At 45.1% G+C, this 18,614-nt stretch overlaps 2 protein-coding genes across 6 annotated transcripts; one reads left to right on the plus strand and one right to left on the minus strand.

Annotated features, from left to right (window-relative positions):
• Positions 1-1,950: 1,950 nt before the first annotated feature.
• On the plus strand, positions 1,951-9,140 carry rab3il1 (RAB3A interacting protein (rabin3)-like 1). Of its 5 annotated transcripts, XM_080001680.1 has the most exons (12): positions 1,951-2,130; positions 2,974-3,199; positions 3,305-3,400; positions 3,854-3,931; positions 4,882-5,118; positions 5,299-5,415; positions 5,849-5,977; positions 6,297-6,409; positions 7,121-7,144; positions 7,476-7,575; positions 7,671-7,737; positions 8,039-9,140. In XM_080001680.1, the coding sequence occupies exons 2-12, from the start codon at positions 3,035-3,037 to the stop codon at positions 8,122-8,124; spliced, it is 1,212 nt and encodes a 403-aa protein (XP_079857806.1). In that variant the 5' UTR covers positions 1,951-2,130; positions 2,974-3,034; the 3' UTR covers positions 8,125-9,140. The 5 variants fall into 5 exon arrangements, with proteins under 5 accessions (XP_079857806.1, XP_079857807.1, XP_079857808.1 ...); XM_080001681.1 differs by lacking the exon at positions 7,121-7,144; XM_080001682.1 differs by lacking the exon at positions 5,299-5,415.
• Positions 9,141-9,248: 108 nt separating this feature from the next.
• Positions 9,249-17,913, minus strand: epx (eosinophil peroxidase). Its single transcript, XM_080001679.1, has 17 exons — positions 17,758-17,913; positions 17,591-17,675; positions 17,410-17,497; positions 16,800-16,975; positions 16,327-16,463; positions 15,898-16,023; positions 15,461-15,667; positions 14,352-14,727; positions 14,109-14,269; positions 13,217-13,475; positions 12,949-13,119; positions 12,071-12,308; positions 11,308-11,519; positions 11,051-11,215; positions 10,521-10,604; positions 10,243-10,345; positions 9,249-9,732 (listed from the first exon to the last, which is right to left on the minus strand). Exons 1-17 carry the CDS (start codon positions 17,773-17,775, stop codon positions 9,675-9,677), a joined length of 2,664 nt encoding a protein of 887 aa, XP_079857805.1. The 5' UTR covers positions 17,776-17,913; the 3' UTR covers positions 9,249-9,674.
• Positions 17,914-18,614: the final 701 nt, after the last annotated feature.

Consider the following 18,614-nt stretch of genomic DNA (forward strand, 5'->3'; position numbering starts at 1 on the left):
AAATCAACCAGGTGAATAAACAAAAGTAAAAATAAACTTGTTACACAGCAGAAGATGAGTACAAAACCTAGTCTGATAAATTATATTATTCATTGTTTGATATGAGGTTATTTCAAAATATTGTAATTGATTTTGTATAAAATAACCCGTAATTGCTGTGATAAAATATATTCCCCCCATTCCCCATATGGAACGCAACACCCAAAATTGGTTTTAGACAAAGAAATAGACAGACAGACAGCGTCCAGAGGCCAGGGCCAAGTTCAATGCCAGTGAGCTTTTGAACGCCGGCATCCCAAGAGTACGTTCAAAAGTGTCCAGGGCTGAGCGTTAAGGTAACTCAGCGACGTGTCAGTGTTGCAATCACGCACCCAGAACACATCAGCGTATGGCCGGTTAGATTCTCACTCCGCCCCAGTAGCCAGATCGCACAACGAATGAAATCTCGCTACGGGATTTGCTGTTGTTGTGGTTGGGCTACGACACCGTCACGCCACCGGGTCGCCTTCATGCTCAGCCCTGGTCTCCGGGCGCTTTTGAACATGCCTCGGCTGCCGGCGTTCAAAGGCTCACTGGTCACTGAACCCTCAAGGTCTCAAACACTTAAGTCTTGCGACGGCGGCTTATCTCTTTGAGCCACCGAGGCTTACTGGGCTCGGTCGCTCTCCTCCAATCGTTTGTAAAAAGGAACAGGACTTGGATGGAAAAGTCTGGACTTGAACCTGTGACGTCAACGCTGGAAGGCAGCAGCTGAACCATTGACCACTTGACCCTAGTCTCCAGGCTCTTTTACAGATGCAGCCGCCTAGAATGGCCAGCTGGTCTGTGACAGGCTAGTGACAGGTCTGTGCTTATCTGAGCTCGGTCGCTCAGATAAGCCGGATATATAAATGGATATATCCGGCTGGGGGCGGCCATTCTGAGTGGCTGGTGCTTTGAGACACCCCGGGGGAGCCGGCATTCAAAAGCTCACGTTATCTCTTTGAGCCACTGAGTCTAACCAAGCGACATCGTCCCCTCCAGTGAACTGATTTACGGAACATGGATGGCAGCCTCTGGATTTGAACCCGTGATGGCAGCATCTGAACGCATCACAGAGTCCCGCTGGGCTCCAGCTCTTCTCAGATGATGGATTTTCTCCGCTGCCGCTAAAATATGCACATCACAGTTACGTTTATGTCAGGCTGTTGTGATTCTATTTGGAGTTATATATTAACGAGATGTCGCAACGTTTTCCATCCCACCAGGGTGCACGGCCCAGGTGCCACGGCCCCTCGGCTCACTTAGTTCCAGATTGGACTCTCAAAGTCAGTTAGAGTCAAAAAAAAACAACAAAACGGGCGAATTCATCATTTTCTCGAGCAACTCCCGACTCATTTGATGTCGTACTTAAAACACAACTAATATCTTCAGAATATTTCTCGTGTACCATTGTCTACTTCTTCCATCCGAGCGAAAGGGTGTTGGGGGCGGTTCAGGTAGAATTCTCCGGTGCCTCCCTAAAATGCTCCAAACTCAAAATATTAATTCTATTCAACTTCCGGGGATCGATGAAGTCTAAGACTTAATCGATCCCCGGAAATGGATTGAAATTATTATGAAATATCTTATTATTTATAATTAATCTAATCGCTAAGCTTGTCATATTTTACATTTATAAAAAAATATATATATGTCTCTCATCTTTGGATCCTTAAAGATCCTCCTTCCTGCATCTTACTCTTAATTTGTTCCAGTTTCCCGGTTTGGGAAGAGTCATGTGACCCCGGACGGATCACGTGATCTGGGTGGGGTGGGCTCGCGTGGTCTGGGCGGATCACGTGACCGAGCCCGGGGGCAGAGGAGTCTTTTTTTTTTTTTTTTTCTCTCTCTCTCTCTCTCTCTTCTCCCTCCCCCCCCCCCCCAAAAAAAAACGGGAAGCATGAGACACCGATTCACCGCAAACACCGAGAAACGAGCCGACGCGGTGCTCCGGAACCCGGCGGAGTCGCCACGCGCCCGGGTCGGTCCTCCTAATCACTTCCGCATTCCGGCGGAATGACCCGCGGAGTCAACTTCATATTTAATGTCGAAAGGAATTTAAATCACATCGCGTCGAGCCGGAGGAGGCAGCGGCTTTAAAGAGGAAACGTGAGTTTTATTCCATGGCAACTATTTTCGTCGCGTGGATATGATTGAATAGCCACTATTTAGTGAAGTTCACAGTCCTTAATGTTTCTCTATGGGACAGGGACCGCGATTTGCGCTTCCACTTGAAAAATAACTCCCTCTTCTTGTACAATTGTATCTTTTTATTTTTCACATTTATACTCACGCCCGCCAACGTTGGGCTTTTAAAATGATTATTCATATCAGGCCATTCATTCATATGCAATGATGACATCGTGTTATGTTTGTTTCCAGGAAGGTCAGAGGTTGAAGTTACAGGGTCTTTACGGAAAAATAAACACCCGGGAAAAACGGGAGGGTTGACAGCTACGTTTACACTGTACTTCAAATGCTTGAAAATGCACGGATATATATTCAAATTTCGTTTGGATTATTTAAATTTTAATTTATATTATTGTTATTGTTATTTCTGTGTATAGTATCAATTTCAGTTTTGGGTCATCAGTGTAGACCGTGACATTGTATGGATCATGATCATGTCTCTGCAGATGATTTTGATCATTATTTGTCTCCATAGTCTTGGGACTTCTCCCAAACCTTCGATGAGAGACGCGTCGGGTTGCTTGTGCATGAAATCACTTGACTCGGCTAGATACGGATCGTTGCCAGCGAGCTATAATAACAATGGGAGTAATACTCCTATTTATTGGTATTATCCCTCATCCCGCAGCCTGACGTCCAGAACTCGTTATAAGATCCACTTGTTTATTGGGATACTCTTCTCACGCAGAGCTGCTTTTCAGCGTCTTCAGGTTTTAAATTCCCTGTGTTTTAAAGTCCCCCCCCGTGCGTTTCTCTTCGCAGGCTGATCGACCTGGATCCGGACCCAGAGCCCGGACTGCACTCCGGGTGCCGGGCCGAGGCCATGTCACGCAGCACCGGGGGCCCCGGCTCTGAGCGGGACCTGGAGCGGGACCGGGGACAGGACCGGGGCCCCCGTCTGAGGAGGTCCTCGCTGGAGATCCGAGAGAAGGAAATCAGAGAGAAGGGCTCCGAGATTCTGAGGGAACAGCTGGATGCGGCGCAGACGGTAGAGGCCGTACAGCTGCTAGGCCTTCTTTTTAACATAGGATCCCATTAGCGGTTTGAGGAGAGGGGAGGATGGTGTGTTACGACGTTGGTTCCTTCGTTCCAGGAGCTGAAGCTGAAGGACAAGGAGTGCGAGCGTCTCTCTCAGATCAGGAACCAGCTGGAGCAGGAGCTGGAGGAGCTGACGGCCAGCCTTTTTGAGGTGAGCGGCTTCTCAAACGGCGCTCGGATGGGTGGCGATGCGGATGGGGAGGATTTGAAACTCATCGGCGGTGGCATTTCGACCCAATTCCTTCTTATGAAACAATGTTCACTGTGTGTGAGGTGCATTGGGGATAACGGCGGATCGCCTTTAAACCGTCATTCCTAAAAACCCTTCCCTAGACACCTCCAGTCGAGTGAAAAACCAGGCAGAAGGTTGGAGGGCTCCATGCTCAGTTAATTTGGGGCGCCACCACCCACTGAAACAGAGCAAAAGTCAAAATAAAATGTTTACCTATTTACATGTTTATCAGCCTTTAGACGATATAACAATATAAAATAGCTGCGACTGGAAAGATACTTTTAATGTGGAGCTGTCAAAAGTTGATGTTAAATCACCAAGTCATCGTCTCTTTTCTTTAAAACGAAACTTGACGCTTTTCCCCTCCGACAGGAAGCTCATAAGATGGTGCGTGAAGCCAACGTGAAGCAGGCGGCGGCGGAGAAGCAACACCGGGAGGCGCAAGGGAAGGTAGGAACGGCGGCCGCGGTGCTCTCTCTAAATCGGTAAGTTAAACATCCTTGTGATGTGGTTTGAGCAGCCACACCTGTCCTGGGTCTCGGGGATTGGGGCCCAGGATCAGAGTGGCTGCATACCTGTTGCTTGTTTATTGGTCTAACGAGCAACAGGCAAAACCTCCATCCCCACACACACTCAGGAGAGGGGCCCTTCTCATGACATGTGTCCATCTGCTCCGGGCTTGTTCCACCTAGCCCACTCTGTACAATAAACTTGTGCGTTCTCAACCCCATCGTCTGTCTCTCTGTGCTGGAGGGCCCTGAAAACGCCACTCGGATGATGGATTGGGGCAGTTTCGCCTGCCACAATCCTACAACCTCCATAGTGTTTCATTGGATAAAACGTGCTTTATGTAACATGATTCACATTTATTTGGAAGTCATATCACATCAAAGTTTCTTGTTTTCTCGTCGAGTTGAGTTTTAATGTAAATGAGTTTTATCCCACTTCCCAGTCGCAATTCACCTTACTGAACATTTTCCTGGGGATGGGTCCCATTTTTAGGTTTTCAATATTGACTCTATATTTTGGAGAATTTGAATGATATGGTGAGAAACCGTCCTTAAAATGATGCCCTGGTCCTATGGTAACACATCTTTTTGGCAAAGTTGCCTCATTTTGCCCTATCTTGTATTTGTTAAGTGTGTTTGAAAAGCAGTGACATAGCTCTAACATGGAATTAACTGATACAAAATTACCTTTGTAAGTTACCTCGACAAAAGCCGAATCCCGTTGTTCCAGCCATGCAATGGTCAGCTGATTTCCCTCATCGTTGTACCGCTGGGTTCCAGTTGACCCAAAATCTCAGGCTCAATTTGACCGAATTTCTCGTTTGTGATCGATCTCCTCGTCCTCACACCTTTATCCCTCTCCCTCCGTTCCTTTCCTCTGTTTGTCTCCAGATCGACGTCCTCCAGGCTGAGGTCACCGCCCTGAAGACCCTGGTCCTGACCTCCACGCCCTCATCCCCGAACCGCCAGCTCCACCCTCAGCTCCTCTCGGCGGGCACCAGGGGGTCCCACAGGCATGGCGGGGGGCACACCCGCAACAAGAGCGCCAGCGGAGCCTTCCCCCCGAACCGAACCGAACCCGAACATCCCTCCGCCCCCGCTCAGCCCGCCGCCAAGGAGGACAGAGAGGTAAAAGCCCAGCGGCGTTTTTTATTTTTATTTTAAACTTTCCTTCCTCTTAATGCTTTTGCTGAGCCGGGTTACTTCTCCATTTCTAGCCTTTTAATTCTCTTTCCCAGACTCTCACATCTCTATTCTTCACTGTTTCCCTTCCTTCCCCTTCCTCTGCTGTCATTCTTCCTCCTCCAGCCTGCTGTTCCCGCTCTCCTCTCTCTCATTCTGTGTCTGCTTCCTGGACATTCTGTCAATCTGACCTACGAGCCGTACGGCCTCCAGGGGGCGGAGCCCGATGCTCCCAAAAGACAGGTAAACTCTGTTACGGTCCTTATTTCTGTGGGACCCGGCCAATCCACTGTGCTCGGCACGCTGGGACAGCTCACGGTGAAAGGGCCGGGACAAAAGTTCAGCTTAATATTAAATCATTTGCTGAGAGACGATTCATAATCCTTCAAAGTCTCTTTGAGTTCATGGCCCCAAAGTGAAATTGAGTATAGTATTTATACATTTTTATTAAATGCATTTTTCTTGTTTGATTTTCTATTATTATTTCATTGCATTGTATTAGTGTAGAGCAGTTTGAGTTGCATGTTGTGTATGAAAGGTGCCGTGCAAACCTGGGTTTCACTATCGGTAAAATCCCACAAATTCATTAAAATAACAAGGGAGAAGAACAAGGTGTGTCTGTCAGCGCGTAAATACTGGGGACCTAAAACAGCAACCACATGTTTTCTGTTTGCAGATGGACTCGGTTCTGTTCGCAGAGTTCCTGGCCTGGAAGCAGCGTCCCAGTCTGGAGCGATCCTCCGCCTTCCTGAGCCGCATCCACAGAGAAGACATCGGACCCTGCCTGTCCTTCACCCGCTCCCAGGCCAGAACCTTCCCCCTTCCCTCAGTTTTCCAGAACCTTCTCTCTGTCCTCCAGAACCTTCTCTCTGTTCCCCATGTTCTCTAGAATCTTGCCTCTGTCCTCCATGTTTCCCAGAACCTTCCCTCTTCCCTCCATTATCCAGGATCTTCCCTCTGTTCTCTCCAGAACATTCCCTCTATTCTCCAGAACCGTCCCTCTTCTCTCTGTTCCCATGTTCTCCAGAACCTTCCCTCTTCCCTCCATTCTCCAGGATCTTCCCTCTGTTCTCTCCAGAACCCGGAGTGATGGTATTTTAACTCTCAATCTTCTGGCTCCTCAGCTGTCGCAGGCGGTGCAGGACGCAGTGGAGAACAACTCTCTGACCATCGAACCGATCGGCACGTCGGCCGCGCCGCTGGTCAAGGCCGCCGCCGTGGAGTGTGGAGGCCCAAAGTGAGTTATTATGCTTAAAATAAAAAATAATAACCTTTGTACAGCACCTTTCATACACAACATGCAATCAAAGTGCTTTAAATGAGTGGGAGGCAATCAAGTCATATTTGGAAGAATGATAATAAAGATTTAATACAAGCAAAATTATTTTAGTTAAAGTAAGTAAATATGATCATTCTCAAAATAACCCTCAAAGTATCATGCCTCAAAGCACACCGAGCTGCACTGGTACTGAGACTACACATCAACCGTGGAAATTTGAATCTCTCTTACTCATTGTCTCCTACCTTCACTGTTTGTTAGATTCTGCACACTTTCCACTTCAAATTGACTTCTATCCCATTTTCTACTCAGCACATGTTCCATGACTGACCGTCTTCCTGACGATAGCTCATTGTCTTTTAGATTTTTCGCGATTTGGAACAATCTGTTGAGAATCCTTCCTTTAAATTATCCCCTGGTCCTGTTGACAATTATGGTGACACATATTTTTGTCAAAGGTACTTAAATTTTCTCTTATTGGAGCAATGCAAGCGAATGGCGCTTTTGGAATGGAATTCACAAATACAGCAAAATTAAGTAACTAACTTTAGTAATACAAGTACAGTCCCTTAAAATGTTTGGTGTCTGGGACAGGTCCAATCAATGAACATTGATTTCTAATCACTTTTTGGTGCAAAACTCTTTTTATTTTATTTTTTTTTCCTCCAGTGGCTTTAGGGCAGCGATAGAGACGTAAGTCCTTCCAGGAATCAATCATTTTATCTTCACTAACAGAAACTGGCATGGTGTAAAAAAACAAAAGATCTTTTGTGAAACGTCCGTGGAAGGAGAGGACGGGCTCTGCATGTTTCCCGGAGCCCCTAACCCGACATAACCCAAAACATGACGTAAGAATCTCTTCCCTGTCCGTGACTAACCAGAACCCCGCTGTGTCTCGCTAACCCAGCAGAACGACCACGCGCTGCGATGTGACTCTTTACGGTTCGCTGCTTTGTGAGTGCAGCAGTTTGCCGCCGCTTCGACTCTGGTTTTTCCGCGGCTCATCTCTGCTTCTCCGCCGCAGAAAGTGCGCCCTGAGCGGGATGTCCCGGCTGTGCCGCCACCGGATCAAACTGGGCGACAAAGAAAGCTACTATTACATCTCCCCGTCCAGTCGAGCACGGGTAACTCTTGTGTTTCTGGAGCCCTTCTTCTCCTCCTTCTGGTGCTGGATGCGATACGTGACCTTTGTCCGTGTTTTTATCTCTCCCTCTCACAGATCACGGCCGTGTGCAATTTCTTTACTTATATCCGCTACATTCAGCAGGGCCTCGTGAGGCACGATGGTAAGTAGAGGAGGAGAAGAAGAAGAAGAAAAGTTGAAGTCATTTGCCTAAATTTCAAGTTCAGAAAGTAAGAGTCCTGCCCGGTTTTTGCTCCGGTCATGCTTGCTCCGGTTTCACTCATCAGTTTGACCTCTGGGTTGATGCTAATGAGTAGTGGAATTCGAGAGTGGAATTTTACTTTCTGAACCTGGAGTGTCCTACGATGCTTTCTTGCTGATGCAACCAACAATCGGTGTGAAGCTAAACAGTCAGCGCTCTCTCTCTCTCGCTCTCACTCTCTCGCTCTCTCTCTCTCTCTCAGCTGAGCAGATGTTCTGGGAGGTGACGCGTCTCCGCAGGGAGATCACTGTCGCCAAGCTGGGCTTCTATCTCAACGACCAGGGCTAGGGTGCCGACACAGCGAACCGGCACGCGCACAAACAGACAAGTACGGGCTGAAGGTCTTCGATCCGTTTCCGTGGTGGAGGATCACTCTTATGAATCTATTTATGCTCGAGTAGAGGTCAGCCAACAGAAAACATGCCACTTTGGGTATTCCGATAAGAAAAATATCTAAAGCAGAAGAAAATATCTTGCTGTAGATTGCTGCAGAACACCAGCCATAATTCGACCCACGTTGCCATATCTCATATGTGGAAGCTAAATGTTTTCCAGCTGCGATCACAGTCTCTGTGAAGGACTGTTCCCCCTCGGAAAGCCCCAAGGGATAGAGAACCTCCCGGTAACACATCAGAATGGTTTCCATATATCTGGAGGCAGGGATTAGTACGAGCCGTTCAAATGCTGAACAAAAACAACAAATCCCTGTCGGGATTTCAGGGATTTTTTTTGTTTACTTTTCTTTCAACCCTCAAACTTTAAGTGCCACTCAAATATTTGCCTTTGCTGTTGTTATAAGAAGCTCTCTCGCTGCTCTCCCCCATCCCCCAGCACTACGTTGTTTTAGTGGCTCTAAGGGACACATGAAGGATTTTCGGATGGATCGTCTTTACCTCTTGTAAGAAACAGCTTCATGCTAGCGGCTTCAAAATGTACTTAAATATATTGCAGTTGAACTGGATATTACACTCTACTTCAATCCATAGTTTCAGCATGAACCAGCTTTAAGGAGACGATTGTACCGCTCACACATGCTGCTGCTGTAGTCTTGCACTTCTGTGATACACAGCACATACAGACAAGCCATAAAGAACCGTGCATGACGCAATTAACAGCCATAATATTCGTGTATGTACAGTAAGTCATTCAACACAATGGCGTTCAAAACAACACAAACACTTTAATAAAACAAAACAAAAAAAACAGTTGGTTTCTTGAAGTGAAATAACTGCTTTGTAGCCTTGTGTTTCAAGTGCCTAATCTCAGTGTGCAAATCCAATTAAAGACAAGCATTGTACCATGAAGTCACCCCAGTGTGTGTGTTTGTATCACATCTGATCGCTGAATAACAGACTGCCACGGGAGATTTGAATCTGTCTTTTTAACAGTGTTTTCTGACTTTGTGTGATTCAGCAGATGACAGTGAAGTCCTGTTTCCCCTCGGGTAGATGCTGATCCGGCCTCAGATTAGAACCGCCTCAATACCATTTCCCTCCCGCAGCCACACAGCATGGTGATCCTGTTAATATTTCTCAAAATGTATAATAAGGTCATGGACATATGCATTCCAAGGAGACTTTTTAGTGGTAGTAGTTAGTCCCTGGGGAACACATTTCTTTACAGCGATTATCAATAATCAAAACCAGTCCAAAGTATGGCCACTAACTGAATGTCATTTCTAATTTTATTTCTAAATTGACCAGCCCTCTCGTCTAAATCTGAAATACAGAGGTTAGTTGTTCAAGGAAATAAATTACAGTTTGTGAACACTTTAACACATTTTAAAGCATTTCGACCGGGATGTACAGTCTTATTAAAAGTACCATATGCAATGTTGGTTATCTGTTGCCCTGGCAACATCTGCCATTCACCAGATCTTGTTTTGCCGGGAAATATCTGCAAGAGGAAAACAAAAATTTTTTATTTCAAAATCTTCCTGCTATTTACTTGACTTATAATGAGCAATTATAATAATGTCAGGGGATCAGAAAATTACATTTTAGACTTTTTCAAACTTTTTTTAATGCAGTTTGAATTCTTGTTCGTTTCGAGGCTGAAATGCATTTAATCTTTGTATGTTTTTGCCTTTTTCTGAGGGAATGGAAACACCAATGTCCCTTTTCTGAATAAATACATGTATGCAAATGTTGTATATTAGATTTAAACAATTGAATACCCCTAAAAGTCGAATTTCAGCCATTTTAATGCAATTTTAAATTAAATGGAGTTAAAATGGATCCAAATTGATCTAATACTGAATCATACTTTTTTTGTTGTGAAGTATTCGTCAGAGATAAATCAAAAGTGAGTTTGTGGAGAGATTGAAGGATATGTCTATCAAATAAGATCTGTCTGACTTGATTTCTATTAAATATGGGATGTCAGGATCAGATATTCTGGACTCACCGCCTGTAGCAGATCATCACCGTGGTCAGCACGGCAACCCCTCCGACCACCGTCATCACCGCAGAAACCACCGAGACCACAGAGAGCGAGGATGGGTCCACGTCTGGGCCAGAGGACACAAAGGCACATCCTGAATTATATATACTGTATATATCAGATATACTATATATATTATGTCAAATTATAGTTTATTTATTATTATTTATTATTTATTAGTGCTCCATTTGAAATAAGAGCAGCACAAACTGTATTCCACCAAATTACAAAGTAGACCCCACCTGTGCAAATGAAGGAACCAGGGATGTTGAGACAGTCCATGCTCTGGGGACAAGGAGACGCCTGCTCCACACATTCATTAATATCTGAAAAGTTTAACAACATGCATTTACAGTATATATGCGATGACAAGGCAAAAGAATAGAAAGTAGTAAAAAGAAAAGGCAATACACAAGAAAAAGGGATGTACTTTAACCGAAACACCAAATAAGAATTGGATACATTTACCGTGCGCAATAAAGAGGTTGACAATAAAATAAACTGAAAAATGATTAAACAGTAGAAACACTACACCTCACAATAAGAACTATAAATAAACTTAACTTAAACAGTGAACAAGAAAAAATTGTCAGTGTTCAGTATACTACAAGACTAGACAGTATGGAAATTTGCAAATATACAATTGACAAAATTTTTTAAATAGCAACAGAAATAAAAAAAGCCCCTTTCCCAGCAGTAAACTTGGAAAAATATGCCTAAAATAAGCAGATAAGTTGTAAAGATAGCTGTTGAGCAGTGAGGACTGAGGTACCCTGGCAGATGGGGGGCACAGGGCTCCACTGGTGGCTGGATGGATCACAGGCTACGGAGGAGGAGCCGTGAAGCTTAAATCCAGACTGACACTGGTAGAGGATCCTGGAGTCACAGAGCAGAGAGTATCCTGACTGAACCCTTGGGATGGCACCACACCTGGGATCTAAAAAGGGATTTAAACCCCAAGAAAACAGAATGAAGGTTATGTTCAGACTAAATACAGAGGAACTGATGATCCCCGCTGCTGGTTCCCACCCATGTCCGGTTCCTTCCAGGGGCTGAGGTCGAGGTGGGGGATGCGGGGGTGGGAGCAGGGCAGCATGGCCGCTGCGCTCTCCGTTCGGGAGAATGGGTCGGTGGGGACGTACATGATGTGACTGTTGTCACAGATGATGCGAGAGAGAGAGACGCTTTTCAGGCGGGTTTGCTGCGTCACGGTGAAAACTCCTTCTCTCTCCCACCAGAACCTGGAGACAGAGGCGATTTAGTACGTCCTACTTGTGTCTTTACACCGATTTGTCCATTCTTGCACTGACATTTTTAAATAAATATTGCACAAAATAATAATAATAATTTTAAAAATAGACACGTTAAAAACATAATAGTCATACAGTATATATGCATCATCTGAAATCACAGACCAAAAACGCTCACATACTAGCTTGGCATACTATATATTCCATAGTATTAAGGCCATGTTAGTATGTGAGTGTTTTCGGTATGTCTGAAACCATATTATGCATTAGATAGTATGTTAAAAGCACAAGGATGATACTACAGCCTGTGAAATATTGTAGTGTACAAACACTGCACTATGCTGCCAAGAATATACTGTATATATTAGACACCGGTAAAAGCTTCTCTGTAGTGGCGAAAGGAAGTGGAGCGGCTATTGTACATGACAATGTAGTATGTCTGAGAAGACATGGATCTTTTTACCTACTTACCAAAGTATGCTCGACAACAGTGAGAGCATGTAGTAGGCAGTACACAGTTTGGGGCGCAGTGCGAGGCTCACCTGTCTCCATCCCTCAGAGCCCTGAACTGCCTCGCCAGGAGGCAGGAGAGCAGCGGTCCCACCCGACCGCCGGGCAGAGCGGGCTCGGAGATCCCCCCCACCCAGACGTCGATGTTGTGCGGCGTTCCGTACAGGACCAGGAACTTGTGAGCCAGAGTCAGGTTTCCCAGGATGTTGGCGAGGTCCGACGCACTGCTTGGAACCGAGAGGCCACAGAACCTTCTCCAGGAGCTGTACCCTGCTCACACGGGGTCAGGTAGAAGAGCCAGTGGATCAAAATCATAACTCACTGCATGGCTGGACTTTGACTTTCTCAACCTGGAATTCTCCACCTCTGCCTTGAACACAGCATTATAAAACATTAGGCAAAATTGTACTTACTTCTAAATGACTTGTGTTATCTTTTCTTTTGATCTGATTTACTGTTGTAAGTTTATCCGATAACATATCTAACCTTGAACTTGGGGGAGATCTTAAAAATGTACTTTTTTTAAAAGAGCAAACATGATGCATGATGGGTATCATCATAAGTGATGTTGGAAAATATCAGAGGTAGAAAATCTGGGTTCAAAAAGTAAGAATTCCACTCCAGGATTTTGAGTCAACATGTGGATTTGCTTATTAGCATCAACCCAGAGGTCCAGCTGATCATTGAAATCTGCTGATCAGTGCACGGCTGGTGCTAAAACATGGCAGGAAGTTTAATGTCTGAACCTGAAATGTTCCCCCTGTGAAAGAATATTGGTGTAAGTTCAGTCTGCCTTTAAATAGATGGATCAAAGATGGAGGTGGAGTGAAGATTGGCAACTCTGAGTAAAGAACAATACAAAAACCCCCAATGAGCCCAGTAGCTCGTATAGCAGGAGCTGTGTTGGTACCAGGCAGTCCGTGGTCCCGCCCTCTCTGCAGGTTCAGAGCCCCGAGGTCCAGAGGCATCCCCCCCTGGGCCTGGAACAGCCGCTCCGTCAGCTCCTCCACCATCATCTGGCCCGGGACTTGGAGCTTGGCCGGAGAGAGCAGCAGACCCCGCAGCACCGGGTCGATCCCTCCTGGTCCAGAGACACAGGGAAGGAAGAGATCCAGCAAAAGGAACCAGAGTGACCAGACCGCCCATGGTGCGATGTCCAGCACGTTTCCGTGACTCACCTTCCTGTACGACCCTCCAGGAGGCGAACAAGGAGTGGTGCAGCGCCAGTGGAGGATGCTGGGGGTCGATGCTGTACCCGGGCCCCAGCCGTGACACCGTGGGCTGCACCGTGACGTGGGCGAAGCGGAACGCGGCGGCCGCAAAGACGTTGGCGATGCTGGGGTCCATCTTGGGGTCGTAGCCCGCATAGGGAGGCATGAGGTAGGAGAGCGCGCGGTCCCCCAAGACCCGGGGAAGGTAGTGCTCCCAAGTGAGGATCTGGAAAGAAGTCAGTAAGCCGGTTAAAAGAGCAGGGCCCAAAATACGTCTGCTGAAGTCAAAGCTCAAGAACCATTCAGAATCACCATGTCGCTTTCTTTTTTTTTTTTTTTTTTAATTGAGAGGGATCACACAATTATTTCCCGTCTCCACCGTGAGGCTGCTCCGATGGCTCTGAAGCCAAGAAGTATCCCTGTTTGTGCTGATGTCAAGCTGTAGTTCAGCACTCTGATTAGTTGTTTTCTCTGTTTGTTTTGTGTGCGCCTTGGCCAGTTTGAGTGGAGGCAGTCTTGTTGTCTTTGTTTTCGTTATCGTCATCACCCGATTTGATGAATGATATAAGTCCAATATTGTAGATTTGAACATGATCCATTGTATTGTCAGTATATCTGCGCTTTTCGTCGCACGCCTCCCCGCTGTTACACTTCACAATCAGAGTCTGTTTTATTTGGCCAGGTACATTTTCATGAACGAGGAATTTGATTTGGTTTCGGTTAATGCATTGTTATACACATTCAGACAGATAGACAATTAACATAAAAAAAGCTCAACAATATAACAGATAAAACATGGAGATGAAACAGAATGTGAATGTGACAAGATAAGATAAAAGACTATGTCTGCTGGTTTCACCTGGTGGATGGCACCCAAGATCTTGCGGGCCTCCTCGTACAAGGTGTTGGGGCTCCACTGAGGGTTCAGCAGATGTAGCTCCTCCACCAGGCGGTTGTGCTCCCTCAGGAACAGTGTGTGGAGCGCGATCATTCCCAAATGCTCATTTGCCCGTGAATCACCTGAGGACACAGAGAGTATCAACCAGTTCCAGTTCCATTAAAACCCAGAAAACCGTGACATTTTTCCCTTGTCATTTCTTACCTGCTTGAAAACATGAGGTGGCGTTGCCGTGGTGCGTGGTCCGCCCCCGTGGCTGTGCGGCGGTGAAGTTGTTCCGGGCTCGGGGCCCGCAGGGGTCCAGGTGAGCCTGCAGGCGGGGCAGGAAGGGCATGTAGGCCAGGCCCTGGTCTGAGTGCTGGGGGTTGAGGGCCATGGAGCCAAGCGGGGACGAGTGGTTCCGCAGAGCCGCCGCCAGCTCGGCCGAGCTGCCGTACACCATGCTGGCGTCCACGAAAGAGGTGATGGCGTTGAGCTGCTCGCGCTGTTGGTGGAGTGGCGCTGCACCGCCGCAGCTCGGGGCCGAGCGGAAGAACGGCATGCAGCTCTGGATGCCCGTGCGAGGGTCCGAGGGAGGGATCTGGGAGAGAAAAGAAGACGTGTGGGAGGAGACTTAATCTCCAGCTGAAAATGGGAAATGGGATAGGGGGATAAACTCTTATTTGCCGCTGAGAAAGTTTCATAAAGTTGAGATAAAGTTCAGTTTCACACCCATAAACAGCAATATGAATTCTGTATGATGTGACATGGATCAATTTCGAGGTGAGTAGTAAAGGGTACTTTAATGATGTACCAAGTGACACGTACTGTAATTAATATTTTTAATAATTGTTATTTTCTACAATGTATTTATATATATATTTTTATTTTACTCTTATGAGTATATTTTGCAAATGATTAGAAAAACAATTAAAAAAAAAAAGATTTGATTCAATGTAACTTGCACTAGTAACTGAAGTCATCATTTTCTGAACATTTTTTTCTTTAACTTGGCTTTATATATTTTTTTTAAGTGGGTGCAGGTTACAGTCCTGGCATGTTTCAGTGTGTAGGCCTGTTTTAAATTTAACTTCAACCTTTCATCACTGTGATTTTATTATTTCTTTTTTTTTTAACGCTTTTATTCCCTTTTATAACATGCCCTTTATTTGTTATGTTAAGCACTCTTGAGTTGCCCTTGTGTTTATAACGTGCTATACAAATAAACTCGCCATGCCTAAAGTCACAGAACCTTTATTGCATAAATCTCATATTGCCTCCTTTACAATAGATTTATCAATCTATTGTACAAAATTGGTTCCAGGCAGAGTCACCTGAATGGGGAAGCAGGGCGTGTCCCGGCTGCAGGTCCGGGTGCAGTCGGCTCCGGTCTTGAAAGCCGCTGTGCTGGGACTCTGGGGGGTCAGCGCCAGATCGTGGTCGATCCACTGGCCCCACTCCACCAGCAAGTGGGACAGAGCGGAGTCCAGAAAGATGTTGTCGTTGTGGGTGTACAGCACCTTCTGGGAGACCAGACGAACCTGCCGCAGAGAGTAGGACCAGGCTGTCAATGTTAGACACATTTTTAATTATTATTCCAGGGATGGAATAATAAATGCTCTAGTAGAGATGTGGTGCATTCGTAAGGTCCAATAAAGGTCCAATAGTTAATGTTCTAAACCTGTGCACCATCCAGAAGGTGGGAAGTATCTCCAAAGTTCACCAAAATCAATGGGAAACAGAACAGACAGAGATGGAGAACGAGCCTTACTGGAGGAAGACTAAAGTTGTTGTACGTGTGCTCCGGGTCCCAGCCTCTGGGCATCCCCCTCGAGTCCTCGTACTCTGGGGGCAGCCAGCGGGAGTACGGGGTGTCGGACGCCCCCCAGCTCGGGTACTGTCTGCTTAGAGAAACAGCAGCACAACATGGAAAGTCACTCAAGCAACGTTTTGATTCCCCCCAAATTAAACATATGCAACCAATTCCGGTGGAATAAACTCCCTGGGACTCTGTGCGTACAGTACGTGGTGGCCCCTGAATTAACTTCGGCCCAGAGCTAAAATGAAAGCTTTCCTTAAGATAAACTCCAGAAATCTGAACCTTTCACACTTGATCATTTTTGACCCCCAGAAATTTACTGTGCAGAAGTGTCATCATCAGCGTATCGCCACCTATCACGGTACGACTGTTTTCGTGCACTGACCGGTTGTTGCACTCCCCTGTGATGGACCTGTAGCGCTCGGACAGACAGTTGGAGGAGCAGCTTGCGCTCTTCAGCGCAGAGGTACATCCCGTGACGTGCAGCAATGTCTCCACTTCGCCTTCACTCAGAAAATCTGTGGAAAACACGCACATGAAAATGACACAGATCTGCCTGTGGATCGGACCCTGGGCAATTGTGTATTGTGCATTCGGGTTTCATCCTCCTCAATTTTAGATGGTTAATTAAAAATAATACATTATAGAAGTGCCTGAATAATAATGTAATAATAACACCCTTTTCAAACCCACATTATGACATAGTATCTGACATTTTACTCAAACTTATGCCCTCACATCAGAAGATATTTTGCTCAAAGATCAATACAATGCAACAAACAATGCAAGTGCCTGCAGATGAAGACAGGGATTATTTAGCTTCTCTTAAAAAGGTGTATGGATATTGTTTGTACCGCTTGGGTTCGGCTGAGCCATGGTATGGGTGTAGACCATCTCTCGGATCAGCTCCACCGTGTTGTCCAGCAGCTCGGCGGCCCGGATGTGGGCTCTGGTGCCGGGTCCCGTCTGCTTGAACTGGGCCAGCAGGTCACTGGGTCTCAGAGCTCCTTCTGACAGCGACTTCTTCGCTCTGGGGATTGAATATCTATTAGTATTAGGAGCCGTGACCACACTGGAAAATGATAAATTATGTGTAATGATAGTCATATATTTTAAGGCTTTAATCTTGCTTCAGGATTGACTGCATTAGATCTATTAACAATAAAACAAGTCTGACATTCCAAAAAAGTATGTTTTACCTTTGTGTTAGTATGGATATAGTAAACGTAGTAAATGATAAACTTTTAAGACACTATACTTTTAGTATATAAAGTTTGTTTAAAGTTTATCCAAGAATATTTATAAGCAATCGTACATTTTCAATCGTACTTATTTTGCTGTATATACTAATTATAAGAACCGATTTTGTATGATACTGGTGTTTGGGCTATAAGTGTTTTGAAAGTTAATTATCATTATTATTTTTAAATATTAAACAAATTTAAGCTGTTTATTCTGATTTACCTTTCACTTGTGCGGGCATAAGCAGCATCCGTTAGTTCAACAGCTCTAGGAAGAGCCTCTTCTACAAATGGGCTTCCCACGAGCACAGCTTCTGATGATAAAAACAAAAATAAATTGTATAAGAGTCAACCTGACACTATAATGTGACACTAAATACTTGCATCTCATAGTGAATTCCCACCTGAGATGTTGTGAAGCACCTTGGTCATTGAAACATGAGGGATAATCAGCAGCAGAACAGCCAGGCCATGCAGAGAGAGGGTAACCTGAAAGAAATACGTTTATTGTTCTGCTTCAAATTAAAAATCAAACTGAAAGAAATATGTAGTAGTTAATATGTAAACTCACCATGAGTGCTGTATTCATCTAGCCAGGTCTTCGCATTTGAAGTACCACATATGAGCACAGAGAGTTTCTAATAGCTCACTGCAGAACTTTGGTCCCATTAGAAAACACTGATCATGTTGAGTTTTGACAGACTCTGTGTTGGTTCTGAGGACCCAGCCCGGCATTTATATTCCTGCGATGCGGCCGACAGGTATGTGCAGAATCCCTTATCTGTCCAAAGTGACAGCCAGTGGACTTCAAACACCCTCATAACCTTCTCATCTCATTTGTGCTTCTGCCTCCTCGCTCAGGGTGGAGAACATCTGTCAAGACATCTGTCTTTTGATGTCATTTTAATAAAGTGTACTTCAAAGTCAGTCTACTACTGTAAATATATTAGTAAATAAAGTTAATATTAAATATGATTTATATATGTTTTTTTAATATAATTATATCATATTACAATTTATTATTATATTAATTTTACCTTTTACACAATTACCTGGTACGAGGCCTCCAAAGATACAGCAGCGTTGCTATGACTTCTTCGGGTTTAGTAAATGTTAAACAGTAACAGTCCAACAATAATTTCAATACAAATCATGAGCAATATAAAATAAAACAGAACAATTCCTTTATAGACTTTATATCGACTCAGTGAATCATGTGATAAATGAACAAAAACATAAAAATGTATATCAATAACATCAAAACATATCTTATTTTAATTACAAATGTCATCACATGCCAAAACCCCCAATCTGATGGAAACTGGGCCAGAGTTTCCAATGACACAAGCAGGTGGTGAGAGGGGGATGAGACGGAGGGGATTAGGGGGGGAGGATTCTGAGAGGAGTGTGGGCTAAAACAAAATAAAA

Source organism: Zeus faber (genome assembly GCF_960531495.2).
Source record: "Zeus faber genome assembly, chromosome: 6".
Taxonomy (NCBI): domain Eukaryota; kingdom Metazoa; phylum Chordata; class Actinopteri; order Zeiformes; family Zeidae; genus Zeus; species Zeus faber.

What these genes read in the sequence shown, in the direction of transcription:
- rab3il1 (XM_080001680.1), top strand. Translation starts at nt 3,035, where the DNA reads ATGTCACGCAGCACCGGGGGCCCCGGCTCTGAGCGGGACCTGGAGCGG. An exon ending in AGCTGGATGCGGCGCAGACG is followed by an intron (nt 3,200 to 3,304) that starts GTAGAGGCCGTA and finishes CCTTCGTTCCAG; the next exon opens with GAGCTGAAGCTGAAGGACAA. An exon ending in TGACGGCCAGCCTTTTTGAG is followed by an intron (nt 3,401 to 3,853) that starts GTGAGCGGCTTC and finishes CCCCTCCGACAG; the next exon opens with GAAGCTCATAAGATGGTGCG.
- epx (XM_080001679.1), bottom strand. An exon ending in GCGGGACCACGGACTGCCTG is followed by an intron (nt 12,309 to 12,948) that starts GTACCAACACAG and finishes CCGTGTGAGCAG; the next exon opens with GGTACAGCTCCTGGAGAAGG. An exon ending in GTGATGATCTGCTACAGGCG is followed by an intron (nt 9,733 to 10,242) that starts GTGAGTCCAGAA and finishes TTCCTCTTGCAG; the next exon opens with ATATTTCCCGGCAAAACAAG.